Source organism: Eumetopias jubatus, unplaced genomic scaffold (assembly GCF_037043125.1).
Source record: "Eumetopias jubatus isolate StellerSeaLion01/CBP00866 unplaced genomic scaffold, mEumJub1_p1.0 scaffold_9, whole genome shotgun sequence".
In the NCBI taxonomy this organism is placed as follows: Eukaryota; Metazoa; Chordata; class Mammalia; order Carnivora; family Otariidae; genus Eumetopias; species Eumetopias jubatus.
This window is the reverse complement of record NW_028274815.1, coordinates 118,461,192-118,481,932: the sequence shown is the minus strand read 5'-3', so window position 1 is coordinate 118,481,932 and position 20,741 is coordinate 118,461,192. Positions and strand designations below refer to the sequence as shown.

Here is a 20,741-nt window from a genome sequence, read left to right as displayed (position 1 = left end):
TGGGTCCTGGGATCGAGTCCTGCTTTGGGCTTCCTGCTTGGCGGGGAGCCTGCTTCTCTCTCTGCCTCTCCGCCCCGCTGCTTGTGCTCTCTCTCTCTCTCACACACACATGCTCTGTCTCATGCGCTCCCTTTCTCTCACTTAAATAAATAAATAAAATATTTAAATAATTTTTTTAAAAATTCCAAGGGGGTGCCTGGCTGGCTCAGTAGAAAGAGCATGAGAGTCTTGATCTCAGGATTGTGAGTTCCAGCCCCACACTGGGTGTAGAGATTGCTAAAAATAAATAAATTAAAAAAAAAAAAAAAAGCAAGTGATGCCTGAGTGTTTCGATCTATTAAGGGTCCAACTCCTGATTTCGGCTCGGGTCGTGGGATCAAGCCCCACATCAGGCTCCTCACTCAGTGGGGAGTCTGCTTGAGATTCTCTCCCTCTCCCCCTCCTGCCACTCGTATGCACATATGCTCCCTCTAAAATAAATAAATCTTTAAAAACATAAATAAAAATAAAAAAAAAACGAGTGAAAAAGACATCCAAATTGTGACTAAGACCCCTGTAGTTCCCTGGGGCTGCTTGGCCCTTGGACCGTGTTTGAGTTTTCTGGTTTTCCTTGGATGAAAGGATGCTTTTATCCTTTGTCTGCAGTGTTTGCAGGCCAGTATATTCAGAATGAGAACTTTTTTTCATATGTTGAATTATTTTTACTTATTTTTTTAAGATTTTATTTATTTGAGAGCGAGATCATGGGGAGGGGAATGGGCAGAGGTAGAAGTCAACTCCCCACTGAGCAGGGAGCCTGATGCAGGGCTCAATCCTGGGACCCCAGGATCATGACCTGAGCATAGGTAGACACTCAACCAACTGAGCCACCCACCCCTATACTGAATTATTTTTAATTGCCAGTGGTTTCCTTAGCTCCTATAAGCAGATGATTCTTACATGTTCAAGCAGACAATGGTTTGTAATACTCTTCCCAAAGAAAGAGTGGGTTAAAGTTCTGCATGGTGCGACAAGCTCTCCCAGAGTTACACAATAAATATGAAAGCACCTCAAGGCAAGCTATCATTTTATAACTGAGGACACTAACTATAAACTGAGCACCAAGTTTCCTGTTGTGCTTGTGGAAAATAAGGGTCTTAGAACACTTGTCACCTGCCTTGTATTTGCAGAAAAATAAAACAAGCGATTTATCGTGCTTCTTCCTTCACCTATGAGGGTATGCTTTACCTTTTTAGAGTCTTTCCATCTTTCTCAAAGAGCCATTATGAATATCTGCAGGCCTTTTGTTACCCAAAGCTCATGATTTGCCACTACCACCCATACTCTGGAGCTCAGTTTAGCTAAATCCCAACCCAGGGCTAGTGCCCCTCTGGCCACCAGTGACAGTGAGCTCAAAAAGGTATGACTGTGTTGGGGCGCCTGGGTGGCTCAGTCATTAAATGTCTGCCTTCAGCTCAGTTCATGATCTCAGGGTCCTGGGATCGAGCCCCACATCGGGCTCCCTGCTCAGCGGGAGGCCTGCTTTTCCCTCTCCCACTCCCCCTGCTTGTGTTCCCTTTCTCGCTGTGTCTCTCTCTGTCAAAGAAATAAATTAAAAATCTTTAAAAAAAAAAGTATGATTGTGAAAACATTCTTGCTGAAGTAATATCTAGAGAAAAAGAGTAGTAGCCTAAGTTTACATATTTGCATTTCTCAAGATTCCAATTTAATTTATACATAATATAGATGGATTTCTGAACCTTTTCTAAAAACATTAGTTGCTGGGGCGCCTGGGTGACTCAGTCGTTAAGTGTCTGCCTTTGGCTCAGGTAATGATCCTGGGGTCCTGGGATTGAGCCCCACAATCAGGCTCTCTGCTCGGTGGGAAGCCTGCTTCTCCCTCTCCCACTCCCCCTGCTTATTTTCCGTCTCTCACTGTCTCTCTGTCAAATAAAATCTTTTAAAAAGTAAAATAAAATAAAACAAAAATAAAAACATTAATTGCTTTACATAAAGATTTGTGTTAACTTGATTTTTTTTATGTTGTAGAGAGAGTTGTAGTTCAAATCACCACTTTATATATTAAAATGCATCTATCATAACACTGAATTCTTTTAACAGACTTGGAAGATGCTACAAAAACACCTGACTGTTCCAGTGGACCAGTGAAAGAGGAAAGAGGTGATCTCATCAAATTTTATAATACAATATATGTAGGAAGAGTGAAGTCGTTTGCACTGAAATACGACTTGTCAAATCAGGACCATGTGGTATGTTTCATATTTTACTATAGGAATATTTATAGTCATAGTTGGAGTACTGTGAGTTTACTTGATAAGCGTTTCAGTGGCAAAATGCCACTGATAACCTTATATAGGAGAAAAAAATGCTGGTAATTAGAGAGTGAATAAGGCATTGATACAACACTGATCAGAGGAAATCATGGAAATTTTATCCATACTGTGATTATGTTGCTGGAAATTATGTTAACATATGGGCAAGTACTAGATGAGAATATGGAAAAATGAAATCAATTCTGGTAATTTTTTCTCTTGTTTTTGATTTCTTTTGTTATATTTATATATGAGATAACTGTTTTTCTCAAGATAAAGAGAAAAGGAAATAAATAGACCTGAATAATTAATAGAGGCAACACTAAGACATTTTTGTGCAGATTCAGAAGTACCAGAAAGCCTGTGAAAGTATCACCAGTGTATAAGCTGAGGTTGGTTCCCACGAGAGCAGACATTAGTTGTAGAGGGACCTAGCAGAAACTGCATCTAACTGGTAGCCATATATGTGTATTTCTGTCTCTCTCTACATTTCCATCCTTGTCCCTTTCAAGAAATGTGGTCTGTGACTATTCACAAAGGCCATGACTGCTCATTCAATTCCATCGGTTCCACCTCCCCCTATCATGAGTATGTCTGTCATTAGCAAAATTGGAACTAGTTTTATTAGGGGTGCCTAGGTGACTCAGTTAAAGTGTCTCTTGATTTCAGCTCATGTCTTGATCTCAGGGTTGTGAGTTCAAGTTCCACATTGGGCTCCACGCTGGGCATGGAGCCTACTTAAAAAAAAATGAGGGCGCCTGGGTGGCTCAGTTGTTAAGCAACTGCCTTCAGCTCAGGTCATGATCCTGGAGTCTCAGGATCGAGTCCCACATTGGGCTCCCTGCTCGGCGGGGAGTCTGCTTCTCCCTCTGACCCTCCCTGCTCTCATGCTCTCTCTCTCTCTCTCATTCTCTCTAATAAATACAGTCTTTAAAAAAAAAATGAGTTTTATTAGCTTCAAGTGAAGATGATGAATGAAATTATTAATTAAGGAGCCATCTCCATTTATTCCTAGAATGGAAACATTGTACAGAATATTAAAGGAAAGTGTAATACCTGCTCCCCTAACTCTATTTCTAAATCATTTGCATTTCAATATAAAGTCTTAACCCTTTCATTAATAGATTTGTTCCATGTTGGACTCATCCTCCTGGCTCATAGAGTTGTCTCTCTTTTTTTCCTTCTGCTACTGCTTGGTTATAGTGTGTGCGTATGTGTGTATAGAGAGAGATTATTATTGTGTTAGGACATTGATTACTTTGCCTCTGCTTTGTGTGCATGAACAAGAGGTTCCTGTGCTGCTAGCTTACCACTTCTGGGTGTCTCAGAATTCTTCAGGAGTTCCTAAAAGATGCAGGGAAATAAATTTTAGTTTATCTGTTAGTAATTGTTGAAAAACAAGGAGGTAATGGACCTGTCTTTGCCTTTTTCAGCCATAAATAAACTCTTAAAGTATAGCTGACACCTAAGAAATGCCAGTAAGAATAAAAATATGGAGGGCACCTGGGTAGCTCAGTCGGTTAAGCGTCTGCCTTCTCAGGTCATGATCTGGGAGTCCCAGGATCGAGCCCCACATCAGGCTCCCTGCTCAGTGGGGCGTCTGCTTCTCCCTCTGCCCTCCACCCCACTCATGCTCTCTCTCATTCAAATAAATAAAGTCTTTTTAAAAAAGTAACACATACCATTTTTAAAAAAAAAAGAATAAAAATATGGGGGTGCCTGGCTGGCTCATTTGGTAGAGGATGCAACTCTTGATTTTGGGTTTGGAAGTTCAAGCTCCATGTTGGGCATGGAGCCTACTTAAAAAAAAAAATAAAAATATGGTGGGATTCAAAAAAAGAAACTTAGGGCGCCTGGGTGGCTCAGATGGTTGAGTGTCTGCCTTCGGCTCAGGTCATGATCCCAGGGTCCCGGGATCGAGTCCCGCATTGGGCTCCCTGCTCCTTGGGAGCCTGCTTCTCCCTCTGCTTCTCTCTCTCTCTCTCTGTCTGTCATGAATAAATAAATAAAATCTTAAAAAAAAAGAAAAAAGAAACTTACCTTACAAAAATTTACTTTTGGTTATTTCAGATGGAAGCTCCACCTCTCTCTCCTTTTCCACATATTAAGCAACAACCAGGCTCACCACGCCGTATTTCCCAGCAACACTCCATTTATGTTTCCCCACATAAGAATGGGTCAGGCCTTACACCCAGGAGTGCTCTGCTATATAAGTTCAATGGCAGCCCTTCTAAGGTAAGGTACATACAGACTTACTCCAAGACAACCTATGTACATGTGTTAAAAATTGGATTTCAGATTACCAGTTAGTAATCTTTAATCTTGCTCTTTGTCTGCAGAGTTACTACTAATAAATATGAACTGTTACTGTGGCAAGTCTCCAGTGATCAAGAGCAGTGTGTTCAGTTGATATAGTTTAATCCATTACTATTGTTATGATATTAGGGAAGTTCACTGCAAGAGTTCAATGTGTCTCCCACTTAAGCATGATCTTGAGAAGGGACAAATAAGGCAGCACCTGTAAGTGGTTAGACACAAGGGATATTAACTTTAAAGAAAGGCCTTCAAAGTGAAAGTTCATTTGGTGAATGGGATAGTGAAAAGCCTGAAAATAGAGGCCTTCTCTTATTTACACAAACTGTTCTGTGGTTATCCCCATCTTAATTTCCATACAGTGATAAAGATGTGACAGTTACATGATTGTTGTTTTCAGATATTTGAAGAGCTATCAAGCAGATATGTTCAGTATGTCTCCAGAAGCTGACCCTAAGATATAATACCTCACAGACTTTCATTTCTTCTTCATAGAAGTTGATTTCCTGGAAGGATGTTTAGAAGAGATTCTTTTTTTTTTTTTTTTTTTTTTTTTCATGAGAGACAGAGAGAGAGATAGAGAAGCAGAGGGAGAAGCAGGCTCCCAAGGAGCAAGGGAGCCTGATGTCACTTCCATACAGTGATAAAGATGTGACAGTTACATGATTGTTGTTTTCAGATATTTGAAGAGCTATCAAGCAGATATGTTCAGTATGTCTCCAGAAGCTGACCCTAAGATATAATACCTCACAGACTTTCATTTCTTCTTCATAGAAGTTGATTTCCTGGAAGGATGTTTAGAAGAGATTCTTTTTTTTTTTTTTTTTTTTATTCATGAGAGACAGAGAGAGAGATAGAGAAGCAGAGAGAGAAGCAGGCTCCCAAGGAGCAAGGGACTCGATCCCAGGACCCTGGGATCATGACCTGAGCTGAAGGCAGATGCTTAATGACTGAGCCACCCAGGCGCCCTAGAAGAGATTCTTGCATGAAATCGAAGAGGAGACCAATTGATTTCTCAGGCAGTGATTTCAAAATCATAGATCAGAATCACCTGGGGTGCTTGTTGAACACAGATAACTGTCCAAGAGACCTACTGAATCCCAAAGCTCTGGCAGTCAGGTTCACTAGACCATTGTGATCCACAGCTTTCAGGAACCACTTCTCTAAGGCCTTGCTATTCAGAATGTAGTTTATAGACCAGCAACATCTGCGTCACCTGGGAGCATGTTAAAAATGCAGGATTTCAAGCCTCATGTCAGCCCTACTGAATCTGCATTTTAACAAGATCCACAGATAATTAATAAGAACATTAAAGCTTAAAAAGCATGCTCTAGGAGGAGGATCTCAAACCTTAAGGAAGCTTAGAATCATCTGGAGGGCTTGACTAAACATAGATTGCTCTACCCTGTCCCCAGAGTATCTGATTCAGTAGGTGTGAGGGTGAGGCTTGAGAGTTTGCATTCCTAATAAGTTCCTAGAAACTTCTGCGTCTGGTCCAATGTCTGTACTTTGAGAACTGCTATAGGGTAAATCAGTTTTTAAAGCCATGAGAAGATGAGTTCTAATCATCCTTATTAGGCTGGCCTAGATTCAAAAAATAATCTCTAGGGCACCTGGCTAGCTCAGTCAGTGGAGCATGTGACTCTTGATCTCGGGTTGTGAGTTCGAGTCCCATGTTGGGTGTAGAGATTACTTAAAAAATTTTTTTTAAATCTTTAAACAATCTCTACCCTAGTGTTGAGCTTTGGGTAGGGTACAGGAAAAAGCAGTTAGCTTAGTTCTTTGCTATTGTTTCCTCTTCTGTCCCCTTTTACTCACACGTGTCCTCTATTTTTGCAGAGTTTGAAAGATATCAACAATATGATAAGGCAGGGTGAACAGAGAACCAAGAAGCGAGCAATAGCCATAGATGGTGATGCAGAATCCCCTGCCAAACGCCTCTGTCAAGAAAATGATGATGTTTTGCTTAAACGACTACAGGATGTTGTCAGTGAGAGAGCAAATCATTAATGCCCTTCCTATTTCTATGATAAAAGCACTTTCAGGTGGCAGAAAGTTGGGGGTTTTATCCTTTAAAACTTTCAGCCCTGTAGATGGAAAGTATCATTGAGTTACATGAAAAATTGCACCAAAATTATATGGGGTTTTTTTTTTTTATATTTATCCAAAATGTAGTTGACTGTATTTTGAGTTGGATTGGAAAGCAATATTTCAAGTGCCTTTTAAACATTTTAATAGTTATAGAATCTTTTAAATGACTATTCCTTGGTTTAGTTTTTAAGATGAAGTAAGGAGATATCTCATAATTTTTTAGCTCACTTTTAAAAATCAAATGTCTCCTCCTTCTGCGCTTTGTAATATGAAGGTAAATAATCTGTTTTTGGTAAGCATGCTTTGAGATATCTTTGTTCTTAATTTAATATTGAGTAGAGGGGCACCTGGCTGGTAGAACATGAGACTCTTGATCTCAGGGTCATGAGTTCAAGCCCCATGTTGGGCATAGAGATTACTTAAAAAATTATATATGTATATTGAGTAGGGTTTGGTTCCCATAGCACCTGGGCCAAAGGATGACACACTAGCCCATCTCCGACCCACTGTGGCAACTCCACATCCAGGTGCCACCACCATTCTGGGTTGTCTAGCTCCCTTCTCATGCCCTTTCTCTCCTTGAGCATAAGCAGATTTGTACCTGAGCCCATGCATTACTATGCTCCTTGCCTTCCAACCCTAAGCCTTCTTAGCTGATGTCACAACCTAATAAAAGGGGTACTTGGGTGCAGCTTTCCAAAGAATCAGCTGTTCAATATTCACTTTTTCTAATGTGTTTCCAGAATCTGGAAGGACAGGAATAAACCATTCTTAATTAATTTTGAGAAAGTTATGAAATGTATGTTTTTTAAACTGCAAACGTTATTTTTTTAAATACAAAATGTTTAACTTATATCTAACCCTGGCTAATTTGAGTTAGTCTAAGATTTGGCTGTAAATTTGTAATTGCTATTGTCAGGAATTTTATTTTTAAATTTTAAGAAAAGTGATTTTGGTCACATTTTACTTTTCTGAAAATTACATCCTCATTTTTTGTGTAGTATCTACACATGTTGTAAGCCAAATAACATCAAATTTGTCTGAAGTCCTTGTATATATTTTTATGTAGCTGTAACTATTGTGTCATTTTCATCTTCATTATTAATGTGGAAAATATACATGAGCATTTGTACATTGACTAAGAAGCTCTGGATATGTTTTTATCAATTTTTAAGATATCAGTGTACATAAAATAGCTAATAAAACATTGGCGTTTTTGAGATATTGAAAGACACTGTGTGACTAGAAACAATTCTGCAGCCATCTACAACCTATACCTTCTTAAATAACCTGTTTTATGTCTTTTAAATATCAGTGTAACTTAAAAGTTAATGTTCTGCAGTGGACATGGATGTATGAGTCTGGCATACAGGGCAAACAGGTCTTAGCTAGAAGTATAAATTTGGAATTAGCATATTGATAGTAAATGGAGATCATATTATTAAATTGTGTGAAATGGGAGGATGCTATCTTGTGAACCAGTTTTAATAATGCACTAAATGTTTTTATATGTTTATATGTTCATTCTTCTAAAGAGTGAGCACATGGCTTTTTTTCACATTCATAAAGGCATCAGTGACAAGCAAACAAAGTTGCAAAGAGGACCTGGGACAAGGGGCACCTGGGTGGCTCAGTTGGTTAAGCAGTCCTGGGATCGAGCCCCGCATCAGGCTCCCTGCTTGGCGGGAAGCCTGTTTCTCCTTCTCCCACTCCTCCTGCTTGTGTTCTTTCTCTAGCTGTCTCTCTCTCTCTGTCAGTTAAATAAATAAATAAAATTAAATAAAAAAAAAAAGAGGACCTGGGACCAAACACTGCAACACACATTTTGAAGAAATAGTCTTCACAGGATATTTTAAAGGAGTGGCCAAATAGGTGAAAGAAAAGCTAGAATCCTGTAAGTTGAGGGGCAACAGTGTTTCAAGAATATGGGTGCTGCCATTGATGGCAAATAGTGCAAAAAGCTCAAATAAAAAGAGGATGGAAAGGGTCCACCGGGCTTATCTTCAAGGTACCTTGTCCAGAGTGATTTGTAATGAACTGGTGGGAGCAGAAATCTTTGTGTTGAGGGGTAAATGAGAAGTGAGAAAGGGAACCTCCCTTCTCAAGAGTCTAAACTTAAGTCATTCTGAAACTAGTTATTATAATTACTGACTAGATGGTTTGAGTAGATCATCCTGATAAACCAAAGAATTCGTTGTTTAAAGTTTTATTTTTCAAAGGATTGGTTTGGCATCATAAAGGCAAAATGTTGCTAGAGATAGCTTTTTAAAAAATAAAACTATTCAATAAAAGGATGAGGACTATGCTGAAAAAAAAAAAGTTAATGTTCTGGTGGTTTCCAGGGGCTAGGAAGAGATTGGAGAGTGACTGCTTGAATACAGGGTTTTCTTTTGAGGGGATGAAAACATTTTAGAACTTGATGTAGATGGTGGTTGTATAATGTGAATTTACTAAATGACACTTTAAAATGATTATTTTAAAAAATAAAATGAGGGGCTAGCCCTGCTTAGGATTTTCAGGAACCATGGAAGCGGCGGCAACAGTTGGAGTTTAAGCACTTTTGTGACAGCCTCCGGGTTCCCTGTGAGAGGAAAGGGGAGGATGCCACTAGAATCATCTTCCTCTTTGATGCCACTATCCTCCCTTCTCCCTTACCCTCAGTACCAGACAGTATTACTAACTCTTCCCCTCCCCCAATGTCTTACATCACTTCCCAGGAGATGAAGTGTATTCTTCACTGGTTCCCTACAGGACCTGGTAGCTAAGGCAGTGCCAGGAAAATTACAGCCACTGCTGGAAGGGCTGGAGCAGCTTAGTGTGTCTGGAACAAACCGACCACCCTGTATCTTTGAGTGCCAGCTACGTCTTTGGGATCAGTGGTTTTGAGGCTGGGCTGAGCAGGAGCGCAATGATTTTGTCAGGTAGCTGGAGGTCAGTGAGCCAGACTTTGTGGCAAAGCTTTACCAGGCAATGGCTGCTATGGCTGGTAAAGACTGATGGGCATTAAAATCAAAGAAGATAATCACAGCTGATGGAGCCGCAACTTTATGAGAACTTCAAATGTGTCACTTAAAGGTCTAGGGATGGTATCCTGATCGGCTGACTGAACTTGTTGACCAGTACTGGCTTGATTATTTCTTTGGGGGTGGGGAGGGGCAGAAGGAGAGAGAAAGAATCCATGCCCAGCACTGAGCCCGACGTGGGGGCTCCCTGCTCAGTGAGGAGCCTGCTTCTCCCTCTAATCCTCCCCCCTCTCATGTACTCTCTCTCTCATTCTCACTCTCTCAAAATAAATAAATCTTAAAAAAAAAGTTGGACGCTTAGCGGGGGAAATCGGAGGGGGAGACGAACCGTGAGAGACTATGGACTCTGAGAAACAAACTGAGGGTTCTAGAGGGGAGGGGGGTGGGGGGATGGGTTAGCCTGGTGATGGGTATTAAAGAGGGCACGTTCTGGGACACCTGGGTGGCTCAGTCGGTTAAATGTCTGCCTTCAGCTCAAGTCGTGATCCCAGGGTCCTGGGATCGAGTCCCACATCGGGCTCCGTACTTAGCAGGGAGCCTGCTTCTCCCTCTGCCTGCCGCTTCCCCTGCTTGTGCTCTCTCTTGCTCTCTCGCTCTGAAAAATAAAATATTTTTTAAAAAAATAAAGAGGGCACGTTCTGCATGGAGCACTGGGTGTTACAAGCAAACAATCAATCATGGAACACTACATCAAAAACTAATGATGTAATGTATGGTGATTAACAATAAAAATTAAAAAAAATATATATATATATATAACAACAACAAAAAAAGAGTTGGACGCTTGGCCGACTGAGCCACCCAGGCGCCCAAGCCTTGATTATTTCAATGTTAACAGCCTATCAACTGGACCGCTCACATGTTTTCCATCTAAGTAAATCCAGGTCAGCAGTCTGCCTCCTAGCTTGCTCCTTTCTACATGTCAGACCGTCCCAAGAATTCCGTGCCTTCTTTTACAAGTATGACCAGAAGGAACCTACACATTATAACTGAGGCGTATTGCTGGCCCATGGGGCTATAAAGTAGAGCCTTCCTACTCCAGAAACAGGAGAGAAGGACAATAAAAGGTCATGCAACTGGATTCACATGGCTGGTTTCACTGCTCTTAACAGATTCTGGCCTAATTATGTGACATCCCAACTATTAGCTTTCCTAGTGATGATTTTGTAAAATTATAGAAAAATCAGGAGAGGGAGATAATTAGTTACTCCTTCCACACTGATGTTTGTTTGAATCCAAGTAGCAATGACTTTTCCTAAAGCATTTGTGATATTCTTGGAGCTGGTAACAGATTCCTATTCTGTAAGTTTGCTCTGTGATAGGAAAACAAGTGACACTTTTTATAGGTTAAAGGTTTATTTTTTGTATCAAAATAATCTTTAAAATAAAATGATTATGTTTGGAGACTTTCACCTCAATTCAAAAAATGCCTTAGACACATAAAGAAACAGGATGACTTCAAGTCCTTGGAATGAATTTGTGAAACAAATTATGATACTGAATTAAGAAAAGCAATCAGGAGTGTTTTCAGGCATATTTCTCCAGATGAGACTCACAACTTAAAGTTCTTTCCTAATTTTTTTATGTAGTTAGATTACATTAAATCAGATTTTTTAAAGAAGGTAATATTCCTGGGGCGCCTGGGTGGCTCAGTCGGTTGAGTGTCTGTCTTCAGCTCAGGTCATGATCTCAGGGTCCTGGGATCAAGTCCCACATCGGGCTCCTTGCTCAGCAGGAAGCCTGCTTCTCCCTCTGCCTGCCACTCCCCCCTGCTTGTGCTCTCTCTCTCTCTTTGTCTCTCTGATAAATTAATTAATTAATTAATTAATTAAAATCTTTAAAATATATATATATAATATTCCCGCTTGTTTTTCTTTTTTTTTCTTCTTTTATGGTATTTTCACTAAGTCAAAACTGGTAATAAGCTGTCTACCATATTCCTGGCCCTTAACTACATGCTAGGGATATAAAAATAAACCAACCATAGTTCCTGTGCTCAAGATAAAATAATTGTAACCCATTACTACAGTTCCTTGAACACCACCAGGGATTAGGGACACTGGCATCTCCACACGCACACCTCACAGCTCGCTGTCAAAGATCCATGTATAATTTTTGACTCCCTTTCAAATATTTAATTACTAATAGCCTGTAAGACTGGAAGCCCTACCAATATCCTAAACAGTTAATTAACACATATTTTGTATGCTATATGTATTGTATACCGTATTCTTACAATTCAGTTAAAAATATTTTTAAATGTTAAAATCATAAGGAAAATACATTTACAGTACTATACTATTATCAGAAAGAATCTGCATGATAAGTGGACCCACACAGTTCAAACCCATGTTGTTCAAGAGTCAACTGTAAAATAAGTATAGTAATAGAGCTCTACACAAAGAGGGATGGTGTTGGGGCGCCTGGGTGGCTCAGTGGGTTGAGTATGCCTGACTCTTGGTTTCTGTTCAGGTCATGATCTCCGGGTCATGAGATACATCCCCATGTCGGGCTCTGCGCTTAGCAGGGAATCTGCTTGAGATTCTCCCTCCCCCGCTCCGTGTCTCTCTCTCTCTCTCTCTCAAATAAATCTTCAAAGAGGGATAGTGTTAGCATACAGAAGGGAATGATTTACTCTGCCTGGGCAAGTGTCAGGGAAATCTAAAATCACTCTAAAGGGGAAGCTAAGTGGTAATTTAGTCCTTAGGGATGAGTAACTGTTTGCCATTCAGAGAGCACAACCTGTAGAGAGGCCCAGAGGCATGAAAGTAACACAGATTTGGGAATTACAGGCAGTTGAGTGAGGCTGGAGTATAGTGTACATATGCAAAAATATGATCCAAAGTAGGGCTAGGAAGGCAGGCAGGGGCCTTCATAGTTGGGTTTTTTAATCCAGGTTAAGGAGCTCAGGCTTGATCATTCCCAGTGGTTCTCAACATTGGCTATAACTGGGGAGTTTTGAAAAACCCTAATGGATGTGTCCCTCCCCTAGAGTTTTTAATGGGTTTGGGGAACAGCCTAGCATCAGGATTTCTAAATACTCCCTAGTTAAGCACCTAAGGTTGAGAATCACTACTGTAGACCATTGCAAGTCACTAAAGAGATTTTAATTTTAGGTGGATAATGACAAAATCTGATGTTTATTTTAGAGGAGCAGTTCCCAAGCTTGCCCAAGGATAAGGATTACCCAAGACACATGTTAACAATACAGATTCCTAGGTCCTGCCCTTGACCATTGAATGATAATCCCCAGGAGAAGGACCTAGGAATTTTGTTTTGTTAACCTCTGTTCCAAGTGATATTTACCCTCAAGCAAGTTAGAGACCTGGTAGTGCTTCTCAAATTTAATGAGCATAGGAATTACCAGGGATTGTTAATGCTGTTAAAACTCAGATTCTCATTCAGTAGATCTGAGGTTGGGCCTAATATTCCGCTTTTCTTTTTTTCTTTTTTTTTTAAGATTTTATTTATTTATTTGAGACAGAATGAGAGAGAGAGAGAGAGAGAGAGCACGCTCACATGAGAGGGGGGAGGGTCAGAGGGAGAAGCAGACTCCCTGCCAAGCAGGGAGCCCGATGTGGGACTTGATCCAGGGACTCCAGGATCATGACCTGAGCCGAAGGCAGTTGCTTAACCAACTGAGCCACCCAGGCGCCCCATATTCTGCTTTTCTAACAAGCTCCCTTAACGCCAACGGTGCTAGTCCAAGGACTACACTTGGAATAGCAAGGTTTAGAAATCTGGAAGCTGTGCAAAGGATGGATTAGAGGATGGTTAGACTGATATGAGAGACAAATTAGGTTAGTAGTTCTTAACTTGGGAGTAATTTTGTCCTCTTAAGGGATATTCGGCAATGACTGGAGGCATTTTTGTTTGCATTTTTGGTTGTCACAGTTCGGGTGCTGGCATGCTACCTGGAGTCTAGTGAGTAGAAGCCAGGGATCCTACTAAAAATCCTGCAATGCACAGGACAGCTCCCCATAACAAAGAATTATCCAGCCCAAAATGTCACTAATGCCAATCCCTGAATTAAGTAAACACCTGGTGGGCGCCTGCGTGTCTCGGTTAGGCAGCTGCCTTCGGCTCAGGTCATGATCTCAGGGTCCTGAGATGGAGCCACGTATTGGGCTCCCTGCTCATGGGGGAGTCTGCTTCTCCCTCTCCCTCTGCTGCTCCCCCTGCTTGTGCTCTCTTGCGTGCACTCTCTCTCTCAAATAAAATCTTTAAAAAAAAAAAGTAAACACCTAGTCAAGAAGAGCTGTATGCTTTGAGATACTGGCAGTGGGGATAGAATAGGAACCACAGAGAGTCACGTAACTGGCCATGTATGGGATCACAGTCAGGGATGACTTTCCAGAAATAATGAATGTTAATAGATTCCAGGTGGGGTTAGTTGGCATCAGTGACAGACCCTTAAGAAAATGTTCCAGAGGTTTCAGATCGTCTATTTAGGCATTAGTTCCATCAAATTTCCCAATGGTAAGAATCACTGTGGAGGATTTATTAACTATACAGATCAATAGTGTGATGCACAGTTTTGTGAAACATCCCAGGCTGTTCTTAACCAGGCAAGTTCAGGGCACCTGGGTGGCTCAGTTGGTTAAGCGACTGCCTTCGGCTCAGGTCATGATCCTGGAGTCCCGGGATCGAGTCCCACATCGGACTACCTGCTCAGCGGGGAGTCTGCTTCTCCCTCTGACCCTCCCCTCTCTCATGCTCTCTCTCTCTCTCAAATAAATAAATAAAATCTTTAAAAAAAAAAAAAAACAGGCAAGTTCAAGGCCAGCAGAAGAGGATAAAGGCCAAGAGTATGGAGCTCCAGGTTCATACAACCTCCCTGACGCTGCACCACCAAACCCAATTGAACTTCACTGTTTACTGACTTCATCATCACTTCAGGAAATAATTATAGAAAATGACATTGTACAGAAATTAGAAGATATATAAACAACACAAAAAGATAAAAAAAAAAAAAAAACCTATAGTCCCGGGGTGCCTGGGTGGCTCAGTCGTTAAGCGTCTGCCTTTGGCTCAGGTCATGATCCCAGCGTCCTGGGATCGAGCCCCGCATCGGGCTCCCTGCTCGGCGGGAAGCCTGCTTCTCCCTCTCCCACTCCCCCTGTTTGTGTTCCCTCTCTCGCTGTCTCTGTCAAATAAAAATCTTAAAAAAAAAGAAACAACTATAGTCCCCACTCAGAGGTCATCTTTTTAAAGATTTTATTTATTTGAGAGACAGAAAGAGACAGATCACAAAAGGTGGGGCGGGGGGTTGGGAAGGGCAGAGGGAGAGGGAGAAGCAGACTCCCTGCTAAGCGGGAAGCCTGACATGGAGCTTGATCTCAGGACCCTGGGATCATGACCTGAGCAGAAGGCAGTCAGAGGTCATCTTTTTAAAGATTTTATTTTTAAGTAACTGCTACATCCGACATGGGGCTCAAACTCACAACTGCGAGATCAACAGTGGCACACTCCCCCAACTGAGCCAGCCAGCGACTGTCGATCTTGGGGTTGTGAGTTCAAGCCCCAAGTCGGGCGTAGAGATTACTTAAAATTTTTTTAAAACATTTTTGTTACAGTTATTTTTTACATGAAGGAAAATGTGTAAATCTTTTTTTTAATTTTTTTATTGTTATGTTAATCACCATATATTACACCATTAGTTTTTGATGGAAAATGTGTAAATCTTAAGTTGTATATGTTATGGGCGCCTGGGTGGCTCAGTTGGTTGAGCGACTGCCTTCGGCTCAGGTCATGATCCTGGAGTCCCGGGATCGAGTCCCGCATCGGGCTCCCTGCTCAGCGGGGAGTCTGCTTCTCCCTCTGACCCTCTTCCCTCTCGTGCTTTCTATCTCTCACTCTCTCTCTCTCAAATAAAAAAAAAAAAAAAAAAAGTTGTATATGTTATAATGAATTTTTTCCAGCCTGACTGAGGTATAATTTACAGAGTAAGATGTACCCATTTTCAGTATATAGTTTGATGAAATTTAGTAATTGTATGCAGTTGTATAACTACCACTACAATTCATACATAGAACATTTCCACCACAGAACGTTTCCTTGTGCCCTCTGATCTTCCCTGCCCTCCCCACATCCTCCCCACCACATACTAATCAGTCAACTGCTGATCTTTTTGTCACTATAGTTTTGCCTTTTCTAGAATTTCTTTTTTTTTTTTTAAAGATTTTATTTATTTGACAGAGAGAGACACAGCGAGAGAGGGAACACAAGCAGGGGGAGTGGGAGAGGGAGAAGCAGGCTTCCCACTGAGCGGGGAGCCCGAGGCGGGGCTCGATCCCAGGACCCCGGGATCATGACCTGAGCCGAAGGCAGACGCTTAACGACTGAGCCACCCAGGCGCCCCTCTTTTCTAGAATTTCATACAAAATGTATGTATGCACAGTATGTAACCTTTCGTATTTGAGTTCTGTCATTTAGTGTAAGGTTCTGAGATTCATTCATGTTGTATGTGTAAAGAATTTTCTATGGCTGAGCAATTTTCCATACTGTGGATTTTTGAAGAAGAACGAGAAGGAGAAGAAAAGAAGAAGAAGGGCGGGGGGGGGAGACGAAGAAGAAAAGAAAAAGAAAACACAGGCCCAAAATGGTGTTACTTAGACTGAGTTCCCAAACCAGTGATTAATTAATACATAATCTAACTGCAGTTTCAACCTCCCCTAGAAATGTAGTCTTAACTGGATGGGACCTCAGAGCTGCTTACAGCTTGTAGCCCGTATGTTCCCACATGGTTTGCACTCATCTTTTAACACTTTCCCCTTTCTCGCTTTTCCCATCCTTGCCATTTCTCAACTCCAGGCATGATCCTACCTCAAAGCTTCTGCACCTGCTGTTCTAGTTATCTGGAATGCTTTTCCCCCAGACGCCTACATGGCTGACTCCTTCAGCTCCTTCAAGTCTGCTTAAATGGCACTTTCTCAAAAGGCCTATTAACTACCCTATCCAAAATTGTGACTCTGTCCCCCTCCAATCCCACTGTTGCGCAACCAATGTTCAAACTTTTTTCATCTTGCGAAACTGAAACTCTCTACCCAGTAAGTAACTTTCCTTTCCTCCTTCCCTCCTGTTCCTGGCAACCACCATTCTAATTTCTAGAAGTTAGACTACACTAGACACTTCATATAAGGGGAATCATAAGGTATGTCTTTTTGTGACTGGATTATTTCACTTGACACAATGTCCTCAAGGTTCATTCATGTTGTTTCATGTCAGAATTTCCTCTTTTTTTTTTTAGAAGCAGTGGTAAATCAATTTACTCTTTTTTTAAAGATTTTATTTATTTATTTGAAAGAGAGAGAGCATGAGCTGGGGGAGGGATAAGCATACTCCTGGCTGAGCAAGGAATCTGATGTGATGTGGGGGCTCCATGTGGGGCTGGATCCCAGGACCCTGATCATGGCCCAGGCCAAAGTCAGACACTTAACTGACTGAGCCACCCAGGCTCCCCCGAATTTCCTTCTTTTTAAGGCTCAATAACATTCCATTGTATGTGTATACAGTTTCTTTATCCATTCATCTGTCCTTGGACTGCAGCCCAATTTTTAATCCATAAGATACACCATGTCTTTCGATACTAGTCTTGAGTGACTCATTTATTTAAGTATCCCCTGTATTCTGGGAAGTCCTTGGCTGTATTCTTAAGTTTCGTTTTCTTCTTTAAATTTCGTGTTCTTCCTTTGCCTTGGGAAACATCCATTGCTTCTATTTTGAAGCAGATCCTCCCACCCCCATCTCCCACAGAAGGAACTCAGCCTGTAGGAAGATTTCCAGGCAACAAAAGTGGTGGGGGTGGGGAGAGGTGTTAATGTGCTCCAATGCCAATCTTCTCCCCTTAGTCAGTCCTCTTCTAAACCCTCTCTCCCAGCTGCCTCCTGCAAACCCCAAATGCTTTGCCTTTACTGTGCCTTCTCTGAACTCCCCACCTTAGAACCCTAACACCACCAGCTTCCGCCAACACCCTGAAATTTCAGTGCCCCCTTAACTACTTGCCCAAGGAACAGGGTCTTTTCCCCAAGGAACACTGCTCTCCTCCTCAGAATCTGGTGCCAGTTCCTTGTGCGCCCCCTCGCCCCCCGCAAACATACACACCATACTCAGAGAGCTCTGGGTTAAGGAAAGTTGACTTTCCTGCAGTTGCTTCACTTTTTTTTTTTTTTAAGTAGGCTCCATGCCCAACGTGGGGCTTGAACTCATTACCTGAGATCAAGAGTCGCACACTCTAGCAATGAGCCAGCCAGGTGCCCCTCCTGCAGCCACTTCAAATACAAATGGTACTTCTTTTCCCTAGGGATAGAGGTTTTTCTCAGTCCTGTGAAAAATGAGTAAGAGCGTCTAAAACACTCTGTTTAGGGCGCCTGGGTGGCTCAGTTGGTTAAGCGACTGCCTTCGGCTCAGGTCATGATCCTGGAGTCCTGGGATTGGGTCCCAGATCGGGCTCTCTGCTCAGCAGGGAGTCTGCTTCTGCCTCTGACCCTCCCCCCTCTCATGTGCTCTATCTCTCTCTCTCTCTCTCTCTCTTTCTCGCTCTCTCAAATAAATAAATAAAATCTTTAAAACACTCTGTTTAGTGGTCTACTTTAACTCACAGTATAGGTAAATTCAGTATGTTTGTTATGCAAACTCCAAAGACAACTCCTCCAATCTCAGGTTACAGGCTCAAGCCCTACCTTAGTAGAAATTCTGAAACTCTTTTCCTTGTTAATAACAGTGGTTAACAAGTCCCAAGCATACCAATGCCTTTAGACATTCTCTTTAAGGATCAGGTTTTTAAATGTAAACAAGGTATTTAAACTTGGGGAAGAAACGTAAAAAAAAAAAAAAAAGATCAAAGCCTTCAACACTTGAATCAATATGTGTTTTTTGTTAATAACGACAGCACACTTCAAAGTGGAGAAACAGACAAATATGTGACTTTATTTTGCATAATATCCAATAGCCTAGGATTTGGGGAAATAACCAAGAAGCCTGGGCCCCAAAGATTGGCAACCACAAAGTCAAAATGTCCCTCCAACCTTTGGTCAACTCAGGAGTGGAGTCCCCTAGAACATGTTGGCCACGTGTATTAGTCGGCTAGGACTGCCTGAACAAAATACCACAGGCTGAGTGGCTTAACTAACAGAAATTTAGTTTCTCATCGTTCTGGAGGCTGGAGGTCCAAGATCAAGGTGCTAGCACAATTGGTTTCTGGTGAGACCTCTCTATGGTCTGGGTGACCATCTCACAATATCCATAGGCCCTAACTAACCAATGGGCTACTTACAATCAGGCACAGTTACCAAAAAAGGGAAAATTCCATACATTGCCATACCTCCTTATCTTCCCCCTTTAAAGACAGCAGCCACCACCCACTGCAACATTGCAAACAGGCTCTCCTCTGTTGTGGGGCCCTCTGCTCCCTCCCGGTGCATTCAGTAAACTTCTATCTCCTTTGTTCTATCTTGGGTGAATCCTTTCACCTCCCAGGCTTCCACCCAATCATTGCCCCACATTTGGAGGCCCCCATACGATGGAGAGAGACACCACAGTTTTGAAGCAAAGAAAGTTTTATTATCAGAAGAGCAGCCCAACAAGAAGGCAAAGGGTTCTTCCCAAAGTCACCTTGCTTTGTTGAGCCTAGGAACTGTTTGTGGGGAAGGAGGTAACTATATTAAAGGAACAAGATAGGGCGCCTGGGTGGCTCAGATGGTTAAGCGTCTGCCTTCGGCTCAGGTCACGATCCCAGAGTCCTGGGATCGAGTCCCACATCGGGCTCCCTGCTCCTTGGGAGCCTGCTTCTCCCTCTGCCTCTCTCTCTGTGTCTCTCATGAATAAATAAATAAAATCTTTTAAAAAAAATAAAAAAATAAAGGAACAAGATAGGGAAATGGAAGGGACTCGATTTTAGAAAGGCTCCATTTCTGTTGTGTCTCTGCTAAGTGCCATTTACTCATGCTCTATATTTTGCATCTGAGTAAACCAAATGTCCAACCTTAGGCCAAACCAAAGAAGCTATGTTCCCACTCAAGGGTATGACAAGAAAGTTAATCATTCTCTAAGTTTTGTCCCAGGCCCTCAAACACCTGCTAATGATGTGGGAAACAAAGGCAGAAGAAAAATTACAAAATTTCCTTACTACCTACAGCCCATTGATAAGTCCTTGAAACAGGCAGAGTGACATTCCTCTAGGGACTCAACTGCCTCAATGTTAATACTTTGCTAAGGGCAAAAGGCAATCCTAGCCTGAACGACCCCACCCCCCAAAATCCTGTAAATCTACTTTAACGTATAAGAATTCCTTTGGAAATTTCCTTTATCTCTTAAACCCCCCCAAGATACATGTTGGTAATCATCCCCCAAGCATATGGCCCACCGATACACATCTCAAGGGTCTCATAACTAAGGTTTTATTAGATGGTAATAAATGACCTTTTCCCAAAAAGAGCTAGCCCTCTCAAAGTCCTGGAAACCTTGCTTCCAAAATTCCTTAGAGATTTATGCTATCCCTAACCCCCTCCTAACTTGAAAGTCTATAATGGGCTGCTCCTCGTGACCCCGGTGCCGTTCTTTCTGCCCACGGGCCCTGTCCCCGTGCTTTAATAAAACCACCTTTTTGCACCAAAGACGTCTCAAGAATTCTTTCTTGGCCGTTGGCTTCCGAACGCTAATAACATCTTTCCTACATCACTAACATCTGAGAAGAACTGGATCCCAGTCATGTTCCAGGACATTCACTTCGAACAAACTTCCATCAACACTGTCATCAGTCCCCCTACAGTTGGTGATTTATGGAATAACACCCATTGTTCACCTGATACTCACCTTTAATCGGAACCTACCTTAGCTTTTTGAAGGAACAGGTACTCTGGACCCCTTTCCAATATAAACCTTTAACCCCAAGCAACAGCGTGGCTCACTTTCCCAAGTCTCTCTGATATTCCATCTGCTACACTCTATCACTTACACCCCATAAACTCTGTTCTCATTTCCTCCTGGCTTGCATTTGATTTCT

The 20,741-nt window shown here is 41.8% G+C and overlaps 1 protein-coding gene and 1 pseudogene across 1 annotated transcript in view; both read left to right on the top strand.

Annotated features, from left to right (window-relative positions):
- The window catches only part of RBL1 (RB transcriptional corepressor like 1), a 60,037-nt gene extending 52,541 nt beyond the window's left edge, over nt 1-7,496 (top strand). The window contains exons 20-22 of the mRNA XM_028118923.2: nt 2,101-2,249; nt 4,383-4,547; nt 6,465-7,496. Coding sequence (XP_027974724.1) covers nt 2,101-2,249; nt 4,383-4,547; nt 6,465-6,635 — 485 coding nt within the window. The 3' untranslated portion in view covers nt 6,636-7,496. The remainder of the gene's footprint in view (nt 1-2,100; nt 2,250-4,382; nt 4,548-6,464) is intronic.
- A 1,763-nt stretch (nt 7,497-9,259) lies between these two features.
- Nucleotides 9,260-9,810, top strand: LOC114220816 (uncharacterized protein C14orf119 homolog; annotated as a pseudogene).
- The last annotated feature ends 10,931 nt before the right edge of the window (nt 9,811-20,741 follow it).